We start from the raw sequence: 14,636 nt of genomic DNA, 5'->3' as shown, positions 1-14,636 counted from the left end.
TTTGTTTCAAGAGAATCAATGATTTAAGAACTCACTATTGTTAATCATTATTCCACAACTGCATAAATGTTGTATTTATTAGAGACATGTAAAAAAGTGTGCCCTTACATGTTTTCTTATGGAATGGGTTTCTGGTGGTGGGATGGAGAACAGTCAAGATGCCGCCAATGACGCAGATTGTGAAGATGCTGTGTGTGCATTTGTCGTCAGCTGTGGTCATACACATTCAGTAAACAATTGTACGGTCTTCATCCTGAGTTTTGATAAAAGTACAGGTTGGTCACAGGCTGAGAAATGATATGTGGATAAAAGCGGCAGAACATTAAGGTCAGAATGGAGAGTGGATGGAGTCCTAAGAATCTATGAAAACAATTCCTTAACACTTCGGCCTTGTCCCAAATGCTGCTCTTGCGTATTTCTTTTGATGTAGTTCTGCATGGATTGTTGAGTCAAGTTCACTGTGAGGTATGAACACCCTTTTTATGTTAAAATTATAAATGGGACAATCTGCAATCTTGTGGACTTGACAGACCACAGGTTCACATCAAGTGCACCATTTGGGACTGGGCCATGAAGTGGCTCTTAATCATTCTGACAGATTTACACGCTGCTTGTTAAACTGTATTAGCATGGTGCAACACCGCAGCACATCCAGTTCAGAAATGCATGACTGTCAGTGAAGCTTGACAATAAAAAAACTCTTTTACTTCTTTTCGAAGGTGTCCACATCCATCAGAACTGGCTCTTCGAGATCAATGTATGATCAACGACGGTTTCATCAACCAGTCACAATTTGTGTAAGTACAATAGGCTCTCACATGATTTCATTGGTTCATAGTGTGTTTGTGGGAATGTCCTTGAGTTAAGAGCGGAGAGCTTAGAGAGCTCCTATCCTGTGATGTGGCACTTGTAGGGTCTGCAGGTTGGGGCAGGTGAAGTACGGTGCAGGCAGGAAACATGTCGCCACTCCATTCGAAGCGAACGGGAGCGTCGGCCCGTAAAAAACCTCCTCTTTCCCCTTGGTGCTCACATCTAGCACCTGCCAAACAGACAAATGATGGCATCACAACACTAATTATCCAACATGTCATTCAAACATATGCACAATTCAAGCCAACTCACCTGAATGCAGGCAAGTGGTTCATTTGTCCAGATTGAATATCCACCAACCACATAGATTCTGTCATCATGGACGGACACTCCTGCCTCATTTTGGCCTATGAGGAGAATGTTAAAATATTACTCATTACCATGTTTTATGACCCCTTTCAGGCACTGTGGATACTGTGAAAAGCCACTTTATCTTCCATTTTGAAAGTGTGAATGTTTTTTTTGTTTTTGTTTTATTGGATGACTTTAATTTGTCTCCCAAGTCTGTGATTCTAAAAACTTCTTACCAGCTAAACTAAACAAATTATTTCACATATTCCTATCAAAAGTTCAGTTATTGGAGAATAAAAGTTTGATAGGTAACATGCTGCACAATGAGAATTTATAAAAAAATATATATATACAATGTGCATTAAAGGAGCAGTTCACCCAAAAATGAGAATTTGTTGAAAATTTACTCTTCCTCAGGCCATCCGAGATGTAGACAGGTTTGTAGAGATTCTAACAGCTGATTTTGAGAAATTTAGCATTATTTCACTTGCTCACAGATGCAAACTCATCTACATCTTGAATCACCTGAGGGTTAATTAAGGGATTGAGGGAGTTAATTTTCAGCAAATTTTCATGTTTGGGTGAACTGTTCCTTTAAAACACCATGTAAAAATCATTCAGTACCATATTAACTATCCTCAACCATCACTGTACTATGGTATCACCTTAGTACTTTTTAAATGGGTACCAGCAGCACTAACACAATGTAGTGCTTCAAAACAAATAAAGTATATATAGAAATGCTAACTTTTAAAGAAAGGAAACATGTTCTGCAACAATAGTTGAATAATCATATCTATTACATGGAGAGTGTGTGTAGTGACCTGTGAGAAGACTGAATGTGCAGCGTGTCCACTGGTCCATGTCTATGTCGTAAGAGTCAATGTGTCTAACCAGGATGCGGTCATTGTTGTAGTCCAGATCGTTCCCCCCCAGCACATACAGCTGCCTTTTTACTGCCGCCATCACATGGTACACCCTCCTCTGCAACATGGGACTACGCACTAACCACTGATTCTATGACAGAGAGGGAATTACAAAAGAAAGAAAAACGTACTTTAATTAGTAAATAATAATAATAATAAATAATTCAATTTCAAGCTATACAATTAATTGAAACATTTAACATATTCCTATTCCAGTGCATGTGTGTGTGTGTGCATTTATTTGTGAGAGGTGTGTGTATACGCAGAGATTGCACAAGCAGTGGTGAGTGAGAGTGTGAATATACACGCGTGTGTTTGGCGACCATCTGTTGAGGGTAGTGTGGGTGGGGGGTTGCTGTTCCTGGCAGGTGAATGCAAAGCCACTTTGAATACCAATGAGCCTCTGCCTCCTGTTCTTTCCTCCCCTCTTCTTTCTTTATATCTCTCTCTTTGAAATATACACAGTTGCAGTGACCACAGAAGTTCTACGATACTTATTCTTATGTCTTTTTAAATGTAACATTAATAAATTACAGTGGTGTGTAGAGGTGGGTTTGTTGTTTTTTTGTTTGTTTGTTTGTTTTTCTTTTTTGAGCATTTGCCCAATGTGAATTAATATTTCATTTCTATTCAATGTTAAATGCAGTTTGTATGCCACAGGCGTATACAACACCATTGACCTTAATCAGGGTAGATGCCATATTTCATTTTACACTAATAGATGCACAGTCCTTTTATTAGGTTATAAGGTTTTTACTTTGTTGTCAATCATTTAGCTGACATAGCACTAAAATATGTCTTTCCAAACAATTCTTGGAAATACAAAAATATAATGTATAATACATTGTAACTATAATATGGTAACTACATTGTGTATTAATTATTAATCATTTTTAACCAGCAACCAATACAGTAATATTTTTGTATATTTATATTAATGTATTAAAATGTTACATTATATTTTTAGTAACTAAAATAATACAATAACAAGCATATTTTGAAGAAAGAAGTCTCTTGCGCTCACCAGTGCTATAATTATTTGACCAAAAATGCAGTAAAACTAAAATATTGTGCAATATTATTACAATTTAAATTAACTGCTTTTTATGTTAATATATTTTAAAATGTGACTTATTCCAGTGATGGAAAAGTTCAATTTTCATCAGTCATTGTTCTTTTCTTTTTTTTAATAGAGGAGGAAGATGCAGCACTACCCAACTACATTAGACTCACATAAATACCAACATATTACCTGTCCTGGGTCATACACCATCAGTCGATTCTGGTATTGAGCTGTGTTAGTGACACCACCTGCAGCAGAATGATCATTATATGTTAAACTGATTCTAGTAATGCTTTTAAGTCTTGAGCCTAGAACCTCTATCAGAGTCCTATACACATTGGAAGATGTTCGATATATGCCTGATATTAGGCTCAATGTGAAGTAATGTATTAGTACCTGAGACCCAGAGCAGCCCGTCTGCCACACAACCTGCATGACAGGACAGCGAGCGGTCAAACGGTTGCACATAGGTCCACTTGTTTCTCTTGGGACAGTAGCGCTCCACACTTGGCAGAACCTGCCTCAGTTCATTCCTCCCCCCGACGGCGTAAAGATACTGTCCCAGAGCACCCAGCACAAAGTGCTCCCTGCACGCTTTCATCGGTGCAATATCAGTCCAGTGGTTCACCCTCGGATCATACCGGCACGCCGTCCTCACCGCACACGTCCGTCCGGTGGCGTGTTCCACCTCCCCGCCGGCCACGAACAGGAAGTTGCCCATAACAGCCACACAGTGGTGACTTCGTCCAGCAGGCATGGGTGCCAACTCACTCCAGTTCGAACCCCCGGCAACACGCAAGTGCTCCTGCGCGGAAGGGTTGAAGAACCGCAGTTCTCGTACGCGGCTGACCTCCCGTTTGCGCCCGCCGATGATATACAGGGTCAACGACTGAAAACGCGGCATGGTCCGTGCTGTCTGACATAAAGGCTGTGCAAATACTGACCGGTGGTAGTCCAACGCCTCCTCCACCAGGGCGGCGACGGTGCTGCTGGAGTTGAGGAAGGGGTGGCTGTTGGCCACATGGTGCAGGGCGGAGACCTCCATCAGGCCGTAGCGCACGTGTTGCAGCAGTTCCTCCATATATTGGTATCTGCAGTCGTGCTCCAGCCAGTGCACCAGCAACTACAGCAGGACAGAGTGGCTCATCAGTATTCAGCACTGATTCAGGATCAGGAGATCACAATGCTCATATTACAGGCTGCAGCTCACACTATCCACACAACACCGTCTGTCTACGCAGGGCCAATGCTTTGTATCATTGCATGCTAATGCTTAAGATATTGTGTGTCTCTATACAGTGATGAGAACACAGTTGCAGATGAGATGGGGGAGCTCTATGAGCACACACACACGGATACATGAGGTGTGCGTGTGAAGAATGCACACATACACACTCCGGCGCAGCCAAGGGAGTTAGACAAAGGGGAGTTAATTGAACTTGAGAGCAATCTAGACTGTTTAGCTGCAGAGGCATGCGAGTATGGCGGAGATGGCTGGAGATAAGCGATGCCACTCTTGTGGAAACAAAGTGGCTTTTAACACAATCAGCCCTGAGACAGAGAACTTATTATAGAAGCCCGAGATCATGGGCCACCACCTCTAGACATTCCGCAGCGATCTCCTACACAAATGGCAAATTTAAATGCTTGTAATATATTTTTCTTGGAGTATTTCGTCATTTAAAGATTTTAATGGCACAACATAAATGGGTCGATTTTATTGTGCTTACACAAAATGTTTTACAGTACATTAATTGCAGGAAGGTATTTCTGGGAAAAATCAAGGAGTTTAAGGTAGAGTGTGTTATTTCTGCACCTCTAGCAGCACCGATTTGGAGAGATAAGGATTGCTACCAGAAAGGTTTCCCAAACACTCCCCCCATCTGCCATTGGTTGTTAAACAGGAAATCCTGCTCCCAAACTGATTGAGATGATTTTGCTCTGTCAGATGCAACAAACAAAGCCACTTTTGAACTCATTAACCTACTTGTGCATATTAGGCATTAAGCAATGTTAAGCCTATAATTATCTTCATGTTATGGCTGATAAGAAATAAATGGCAAGTATATAACATTTTATATAATATTGTCTACTTTTTTTTGTTCTGAATAAAGCACAGTAAAAAAATTAAAAATCAATCATGCTCCAAATGAATTAAGTATAAATGACTAAATTTTTTCCTCATATTAAAATTTATTACCAATAAGCCTTTCATTACCTTTATGTTATGGCTGATAAGAAATAAATAGCAATATATATAATATTTTATTATATATTTTAATATTGTCTATTATTTTTAATAAAACACAGTAGCAATAAAATTAATCGTGCTTAAATTGAATTAAGGATTTTTTTCCTTTTTTTTCAAGTTTTACTCATAATGTCTGATGCCAATAAGCCTATAACTATTTATATCTTATGGCTTATAAGCAATAAATTGTTGATATATAAAATTCTATACTATATTGCCTAAACAACTTAGAAATAAAAATATATTTTTAAATGCTATTTGTGAATTTAGGCATCAAAATATTATAACGTGCGATATGAAAAATGTATATTCATGTATTATTATGGATTATAGACTGTTCAATTTGTAATGTTTTTAAACACTGATTAACTTGAAGTGAGCCATACATGATAATTGCATGCACAATTAAAGATCTAATATTGGCCGAAATATTCATATATGGTATAGTATAAGATACAATGGTATTCGATTCTGTTAAATTAAAGTCTGTACTCTGTAAACTCAATCGATAACCGTTGATACCTATATAAGGTGCATTCCTAAATAATTACACATTTAAGCTTTTCAGCAAAACCCTCCATTCCTGTTTGGCTCCATTAATCATGTAACGCTCTATTGAGGTTCTGTTTCGCTTTCTTCCTTTCTCTGAATTTTAGTTGTTTTTTTCAACCCTCCTTCTCCTTTTCACCGCCAACAGAAGAGAAGAAGAAAGAGAATGAGTGAGAGTGGAAAACGAGAGAGGGAGGGAGAGAGAGAGAAAGAGTGAGGTGTGAGCGAGGCAGCGTCTGTTGACTGTGAAGGTCACACTGGATCAGAGAACTTCCTCGGGGCAGAAAATAAATGAACTCCCCCACCCACTCCCACACAGAGAAAGACAGACAGAGAGTGAGTGTGAGAGAAGAAAAAAAGAACAAAAAAAACAACAAAGAGGAAGAAAATGTGATTTCCAGAGCGTGAGACTCAGAGAACTCTGCATGACGATGATTGACAGCCAAACTATATCGAGGGCAGCATTGGCGGGCGCACGTTCGGACCGGCGGACGGCAGCACCAGCCCCTGTGCCCATCACGCTTCCGTCTGATGCCCAAATTAACCTTCTCTGCAAAGTGAAGGAGGCCCAAAGCAGCCTAATCAGGGCCTGATTATGGCAGCAGCGACTGGTTAAAGGGTCAGGGTAATTGTGCCATCAGAGGCCTGATTGTTTTCAATCAGTAGGGCGGCCGGAGTGACAGCTGGGGGATTGAGGCGCTGATGGAGCCGCGGTGGGCCTAATCAGAGAGAGGCTGGGCGGGGGGAGGGGGTGGTGGGGATGCCTGATTGGTGCAAATGAATAGTCACACCAAAGCCCCCCCTCCACCAACTACAGCCTCCGCCCGTGTGTACATACATACATACACACACACACACACACACACACGCTCACTTTGTCCGCACACATTTTTTTCTCACTCTTACACCATAAATTAAACAGGTGGAGTTTGTGTTTGTGAATATGACCTTAAGCATTCAGATTTACTTAACAACACTTTCCATTTGGCCGTTAGAGAGAATGTCACAGAGTCCAAAATTCTGAAACTTTCTTTTCTGATTCAATACAATTTTCACTATTAAATTATACATTATTATATATTATTAAATTACAATATATTACAAACTATAGTAAAAACCTGAATTGAAAATTTTACATTAATAGACCCTTTTCACATTCCCAGGCTGCAGTGGAAGTCGTAATAGTTGGGTAAACTTCTACAGTGGTGAACGGAAACTACATAAAATATAATTTTGCCTTCCCCAAAATAAATAAAACACAACAGCATTTCTATGACTTTGTAAAAGCTTGTATAAGCTACACAAGTCTGTGTAAAACCTAATGGTCACATTGTCCAGCATGTTTCAAGAGGTTCCAAAGAGCATCTTGAGCTTCAGTGGATGAATATCTGACTGTCTGTACAAAGAGGGTCACATTAGTGAACTAGATGATGTAGAAACTTAAATATTTCGTAACTGTTCTTTGTTGTAAAGTTTTCAAAATCTGAAAACCACACCAACAACAACAACGGATGTCTCAGAACTTTGAACCCCATGCTGATATTTTGCATTAAAGCTGCCTAAGCAGTTCAGAGATGTTTTGAAGAGTTAAAGTCTGTGAATATGCGGCCCACACACCTGCCATATCTCCTCCTCACTGAGGGAGGTGAGGCGGTCGCTTTTTAGCACTTCCCTGAGGAGCCGATAAGGTAGGAGCAGCACTTCCTCTTTTCTGTTCCTCTGCAGCTCAGAAAGGTGATCCACCAGAAAGCCCACCACTGCTTCCTCTAGGGCCGGCAAGTGGAAGAGGTCTGCCAGCCTGTATAGGTCCAGGTAGTTAAAACTGTTCAGCTCCTTCAGGCACAGATACAAATACAGACAGATTCACAGTCAGAAGGGGTGTTTTATTCATGCTAAAGTCTATGAACACAAACTAGTTGAGCATTACAGTCTAAAATGAAATATTACATGCCCTGACTCAAGCACACAAACAATAAGATAATCACCATAAATGCACAAATACAGTTCTTAAATATTGTAATACAGCAAATAATTCAGTTAAAATAAATGATTACTGGAAGCTTAAGATAGCTGAATGTCATCAAAATCCACAATATCCAAAATTGTATAGCCTGGAAAATTCAAAGTAAAAGAAAGAACAACGGAGAGATAAATCCAGTCAGGATGTTCCACAGACACATAATTAGGAAAAGTGCTTAACACAGAGACTGACTGCCATCTACTGGTTAAAATGAATAATAAGCACATTTTAAACGCAGTGATTTTCTGGGCTAATTTATGGGGAAAACCTACGGAATTCTGCAGAATCAGCTCAAAATCCTTAAGAAATAATGACTAAGATTTCTCACACAAAGGCTTCAGGAGAATATAACACAAAATCATATATAGTCTTATATATATAATACAACTATTTCAATATTTATTTAGTTATGTGTCTTTTTGAAGCTTCAAATGTACACATTAATTGTAATCAAACTGAAAAGAGCATGAAGGTGATGACATGAGAGTGAATGGATGATGACAGATTTTTTTTTCAGAACTACTCTTAAGTGAACAGGAAGCAGCAAAATCGTAGCACTTTTAAAACAAAACACTGATCACACAGTGAAGTTATATGTAGTACCTGCTGACCTGCCTGCATGTTTCCAGGGCAGAAATGACTCACCTGAATGAGATAGTGAGAACAGAGACTGAGCAGTTCCAGCAGCTGAAGGTGGCTTCCAGCAGACAGGACGTCTTGTATCACTCCTGGCTCCAGCATGATCTACAGACAAAGGACCAGAGTAAGATTATCCTAAGAAACAACAACCTTGCAAACAGGGGTCTTCAACCTTTTTCAGGCCAAGGACCCCTTGGTGAAGAGAGAGATGGAGCAGTGACCCTTTGTTAAATACTGTATAAAAGTAAGCGTTGCATATTAAGCCAGCTCTATAATTATATGTATAGCAGACTACTAAGTATGTCTTTACATACTTTATGATGCTTAGATTGCAAATCCATTAAAATATTCATTATTAATGTATAGAGTGCATTATATGATCATACAAACGCAGTATCGTTTTAAAAAAGGAAAAATGCTTCTTCTCATAGAGGCTTAAGAGCTAAATCGAAATACTGGTAAGCCACAAAACATGTTTCATTCGCTGTGCCACAGATGGTTAGCTCAAATCGTGCAAAAAACTGTATTTTCAGGCTGGTGCAGCTAAAGCACATATGCATCCAGGACCAAAAAAGCAGCCGACTGGTTATTTTAACTGTGAAGGATAGTGATCGCTACAATTTATCCAATTCAGTTACATTTAAAAGTTTAGGGTCAGTAAGGTTTTTTAAATGTTATTCAGAGAAGTTTCTTATACTGGCCAAGGGTACATTTATTTGATCAAAAATACAGTAAAAACAGTCAAATTAGGAAATATTATTACAATGTAAAATAAAAAAATTAAACTTTAATACATTTAAGAATTATTTTACAATAATTATTTACAATGGTTTCAATTTTAAATGATTCTTTGATAAATAGAAAGTTGAAAAGAAGCCAATTTATTTGAAAAATAAATAATTTGTAACATTATAAATGTCTTAACTGTCACTTCTGAACAACTACTGACCAATATAATGCATATTAATTTATTTGAAAAAAGTTTGAACGTTAGAGTATGTAATACTGAATCATGGGTGCCATCTCTGCTGCTAACAATGCTATAATGTAAAAGTTGTATAACAACAGAGAACCAATCAATCAGAACAAACATATACTGTATGTATTCATTAAATATTCATACTGTAAATAATTAAAATTAAATTAAAGTAATAAAAAAAAAAAAAAAAAATCTATTACATATAATTATAAAATTATATTAACACACATATATATATATATATATATATATATATATATATATATATATTAAAATGTCTTATATATTTATATAATTATATATATTATGTTAATTATATATATTAACATGTTATTGACCTTGTAAATATGCATCTAAGAAAATTAACTCACAGTTCACAAATGTATATGGTGATAAACCCAGTTTTACATTTAACCAGAATTAGATGTTCAAGTGTGTAAACCATTTGTGAAGCTCTAGAATAAATATGATTATTCACACGTATTTCCCTTATCTGCTCCTATTTCGAGTGTATTCATAATGGGGTCTTTCCAGAACCTCGAGACCTGTCTTTGCTTGAGGCGCAGTAAATTTTGTTTGTTTTGCATGTTCAGGCTCTATGGAGCTGTGTGGGCTATGCTGAATTTACCTGGCCTGTGTAGGCGAAGTCCAGTGCGTGCTTCAGTCCCACGCTAGTCACACCCTGGAGAGTTACCTCATCCGCCTCACTCTCCACCATGCACAGACTGAACATGGCCTGAAGACACACAAACAAACATATGAGCACGATACACTGCAGAACAAGAGTAATATAGCATCCTGTAAATAGACTTTAAAACAAAAACATCAATAAACTCTTCATTCAAGTCTAAAGAGTCTCATACTGAGAATGAATGTGAGTCCATGACCATCAATCAGTGCGTACTTTAGTTTCACACACACAAAATAAAGAGAACAAGAGGCCAGTGCTGTCCCGCTGTGTTCTCTGGCAGGAGTACACTAATCAAAAGCATTGATTGCTGTCACAGAGCCAGCATAGGATGGCAATTGATCAGAGCCCATGGAGGAGAGGAAGTCAAAGGATATTGGATCATCATTACACCTACCAAACGCAACTGATTAAACCTAACTGCTCCTAATGATGAACGTCCAGTGTTGAATAAAAAAAAGTGTGATCTATCTATATATCTGTCAAACTCAAGGAGCAGTAACTCTCCGATGCAGATTAAGTCTGGTTCTGGATTAAAATTAGTATCCGTGCATAGTCCTTTGAAAGAATCAATAGATATCTAATGCAGGTCTTGGCTTAGTCTGAAGCCTCCATGTGCTGAAAATAGATGCAAAGTGTTTATCATCTTAACTTTGTCACCTCACCTTCAGAAACTTTTCCCCCAGTAGTATCTCACAATTGAAGTGCCTGGTACAAGTGTACCATGTTTTCCCATTTTCTATTTTAAGAGCAGCACTTATTTAATGCCTGACCTCGGCTCACATTCAGACTTTCAAAAGGACTCATTAGAGCTGAGATTTGTTGACGCTACTTGGAGAGCTCCTTACTGGGACACCAATGCCCATTAGCAAGACTTACAGGGGTTTTTTGCAAGGGGATTGTGGGTACTAAGGATGACCAGTCCTGAATCACATGTCTGGCTGGATGACTTCTGACCTTAGAAAGGCTTTGCAGGCTAATTAGTTTAAAACGCATGCTTTTTGAGCCATATGATAATGCAGAATCATTCAATGCCTCACATCAGTGTTTCTGGCATTGCTGCACAGTGAATCTTCAGTACCACGCAATCATATTTCACGTGAGCTTTGAATGCAAGTTTAGTCTATACAGTGTACCACTAAAACTGTGGTAAGAACAAAAGACAAAAACAACAGCACTACCAGTGTAGTCTGATCGTTAGGCTACTGATGTAACCCCGGTTCTCTGATAACATGAAGTGAGGTATCTCACTATGGGAACGCCTCAGGCGTGACCGATCGCGGAAGCACATATAACACCACGTCTGCCAAAATTGGCAGACCAATCGCTGCAGTGATCAGGGAGTCCCGCCTCCCTGTATATAAACCGCAGATACCTGCCATTTCATCATTCTCCGCATATCTCTTCTCAGTAAAGGCAAGGAGGGCAATGTTTGTGAGATACCTCACTTCATGTTATCAGAGAACCGGGGTTACGTCAGTAACCTAACGTTCTCTTTGTAACATTCGTTCGGTATCTCACTATGGGATATAGATAACTCCCGTATTGCCGATATGCTGATGAAGCAGACTAAAGAAAGAGAGGTTATTATGTGAATCATAACTCCTGACGGAGGTGAAAACAGAATAATTTGAGAATTCGCCCCTTAATAAACTGCATTATTCACCCTGACTACTTACTCCCAGGACTGAGTAAGCCAGAGAGGGTTCAGTCACATCCAGTCTATAGAAACGAGCAAATGTGTGCAGAGAAGACCAGATGGCTGCTGTGCAAATTTCTTGAATAGAAATGCCTCTAAACAGCACCCAGGATGTAGCCATACCTCTAGTTGAGTGTGCTTGTAATCCTATTGGGGGCTCCATATTCGCATTATTATAACATAACACAATAGCCTTCACCACCAAGTGGGAAAGGAATTGACGGGAGATAGGTTTTCCTTTGTACGAGTCAGCCCACGAGACAAATAGCTTATTGCTCTTACAAAGTGTGCGAGTTCTCTGAACATACGTATACAGAGCACGAACCGGACATAAACTGTGTAAACTCTCCTCCTCTGGGGATGAAAAAGGTGGTGGATGAAAAGCTAGCAGGTCCACTGATTGAACTGCCCCAGCGTGATAAAACACTTAAGGCACAAACGCCAGGTTAGGTCTAAAAGATGCTTTTCAACCCCCCGGAGCGAACATCATACATGAGGAGTGAACTGATAAAGCATGTAGCTCACTCACCCGTTTTGCTGTAGTAAGAGCAAGTAACAAAGCTATCTTAAAAGCGAGCAGCTTCAAGGCAATGTTATTAATGGGTTCGAAAGGGGCTTTTGAGAGCGCGTTCAGAACTACGGACAGATCCCAAGGCGGGACCAGCGGCTTTGATACTGGGTGTAGCCTACGTGCCCCTCTCATAAATCGACAGACAAGAGGGTGTTGTATCCGCGTTAAAACCAAAATGACATGCTGAGATAGTGGACAGATAAACCTTAACTGTAGAAAAGGCTCTGCCCTTATCCAGAAGGAGGAAGCACAACACATCCAAAACTGAACACAAGAAAGGAACAATGTTTCTATCTGCGCACCATGCCTCAAACACCCTCCATTTGAAATTATGTAAAGAACATGTCGAGGCAGCCCTCGCGTTCTGAATTGTCTCTATCACTTTCGGAGGTAACCCAGCTGCATTCAGATTTAGCCTCTCACGGGCCAGGCCCAGAGAGCTAGTTTCTGAGGGGCGGAGTGAAATATTTCCCCCCGTGCTTGTGAGAGGAGATCCCTGCGTGCTGGTAACGGCCATAGTTGGTCGTAGAGCAGTAGCGCAATCTCCGCCACCCACAGTCTCCCCAGCCAGTATGGCGCGATCAGAATCATTACATGTTTGCGTTGCCGAACCCTCTGTAGTGTCAGTTCGATCAGGCTCGACGGAGGGAACGCGTACAATAACACGTCTGGCCACTTGTGGGCTAGAGCATCCACACCCAACGGTGCATCGTCACTGGCCAGAGAGAAAAGCCAGGGACATTGCGCGTCTTCGCGCAATGTGAAGAGATCTACGGCGGCCCGGCCGAATCTCTACAACACCATGAGGATCACTCGAGGGTGGAGTCTCCACTCCCCGTACAGAGGATTCCCTCTGGACAATAAATCCGCTCCCCTGTTCATTATTCCTGGAACATGTGTCACATGTAACGACAGGAGGATCCTGCTGCTCCACATAATCAGTTCTTTCGCTAACAAGTGAAGCTTGTGGGAACGAACTCCTCCCTGCCAATTTATGTAGGCTATCAACGTTGTATTGTCTTTCCTGACCAATACATGATGATTCTTGAGAAAATGCACAAAGTGTCTCAGAGCTAGTAACACTGCTAGTAGTTCTAGAAAATTTATGTGCTTCTCTCTCAGTGCGGGAGACCAACCTCCTCTCACTGTTCTGCCCTCGAACACCGCCCCCCCCAGCCCGTGAGAGATGCATCTGTCGTCACCACTTTCCTTAACATAACAGGACCCAGAGGGCATCCTGTCCTGAGAAAAGACGGGGCTCTCCAAGAGCGCTCATGCATTCTGGTGAGAAGCGCACTCTGTGGCTGAGACGGCTCTTGGGACGAAAGCCCTGTGACGCTGTCTATATCTAAAACTCCCTCATTCGTAGCAGTCCCAGGGGAACCACTGACACTGTTGAGGCCATCAGACCCAGTAGCCATAGACACCTTCGGAAAGAGACTGATCTCCCTTGTTGAAAAAGAGAGAGGCAGCCGTGAAATGTCTTGATGTGATCCTCTGATAGGAAAGCTTAAAAAATCACTGTATTTAACCTGAGACGCAAGTAGAATATTACCTGTGCAGGAGTTAGACAACTCTTTGTCTGGTTTATTTTGAAACCTAATCTCTCCAAATGCGTCACTAGTGTGTACATATCGCTCTCTGCTTGCCTCGGGGACGGCACACAGATGAGCAGATCGTCCAGATATGATGAAACTCTGACCCCTCCGTTCCTTAACGGTGTCAGAGCCACTTCCACACATTTGCTGAAAACCCTGGGAGCCAAAGCCAGGCCAAAGGGGATTTTCATATATTCGTATGCTGTGCCCTCATAAGCAAACCTCAGATATTTCCTGTGAGCAGGAAAAATACAGATGTGAAAATATGCGTCTTGGAGGTCCACTGAGATGAACCAATCTCCCTGACGAATACTCTGACACAATGTTCTGAGAGACAGAGTTTTGAACATGGCTAAACGACAACATCCCGGACTCTGCCATTCATCAGCACGGGCTAACCAGCTACCGAGCGGATAGAGATTAATCACTATCTGGTAAGACCCGCGGAGGTGGTGTGTATATCAACAAAGACTGGTGTAACAATGCTGCGGT

The 14,636-nt window shown here is 40.5% G+C and overlaps 1 protein-coding gene across 5 annotated transcripts in view; it reads right to left on the bottom strand.

The window, feature by feature from the left end:
* Nucleotides 1-14,636, bottom strand: part of LOC306878296 (kelch-like protein 32) — a 31,269-nt gene that overhangs the window by 8,753 nt on the left and 7,880 nt on the right. For 2 of the 5 annotated variants that reach the window (XM_079430552.1, XM_079430551.1), the window contains exons 5-12: nt 10,217-10,324; nt 8,616-8,714; nt 7,568-7,783; nt 3,547-4,273; nt 3,340-3,398; nt 1,986-2,178; nt 1,123-1,217; nt 46-1,039 (exon numbers count right to left, since the gene is read on the bottom strand). In XM_079430552.1, coding sequence (XP_079286678.1) covers nt 878-1,039; nt 1,123-1,217; nt 1,986-2,178; nt 3,340-3,398; nt 3,547-4,273; nt 7,568-7,783; nt 8,616-8,714; nt 10,217-10,324 — 1,659 coding nt within the window. In that variant the 3' untranslated portion in view covers nt 46-877. Of the gene's footprint in view, nt 1-42; nt 1,040-1,122; nt 1,218-1,985; nt 2,179-3,339; nt 3,399-3,546; nt 4,274-7,567; nt 7,784-8,615; nt 8,715-10,216; nt 10,325-14,636 lie in introns of those variants that run through there. The other 3 variants (XR_013784939.1, XR_013784941.1, XR_013784940.1) reach the window with 3 other exon arrangements.

This window comes from Barbus barbus (genome assembly GCF_936440315.1).
Source record: "Barbus barbus genome assembly, chromosome: 12".
Lineage (NCBI taxonomy): Eukaryota > Metazoa > Chordata > Actinopteri > Cypriniformes > Cyprinidae > Barbus > Barbus barbus.
The sequence above is the reverse complement of the archived record's forward strand: the minus strand, read 5'-3'. Positions and strand labels throughout refer to the sequence as shown.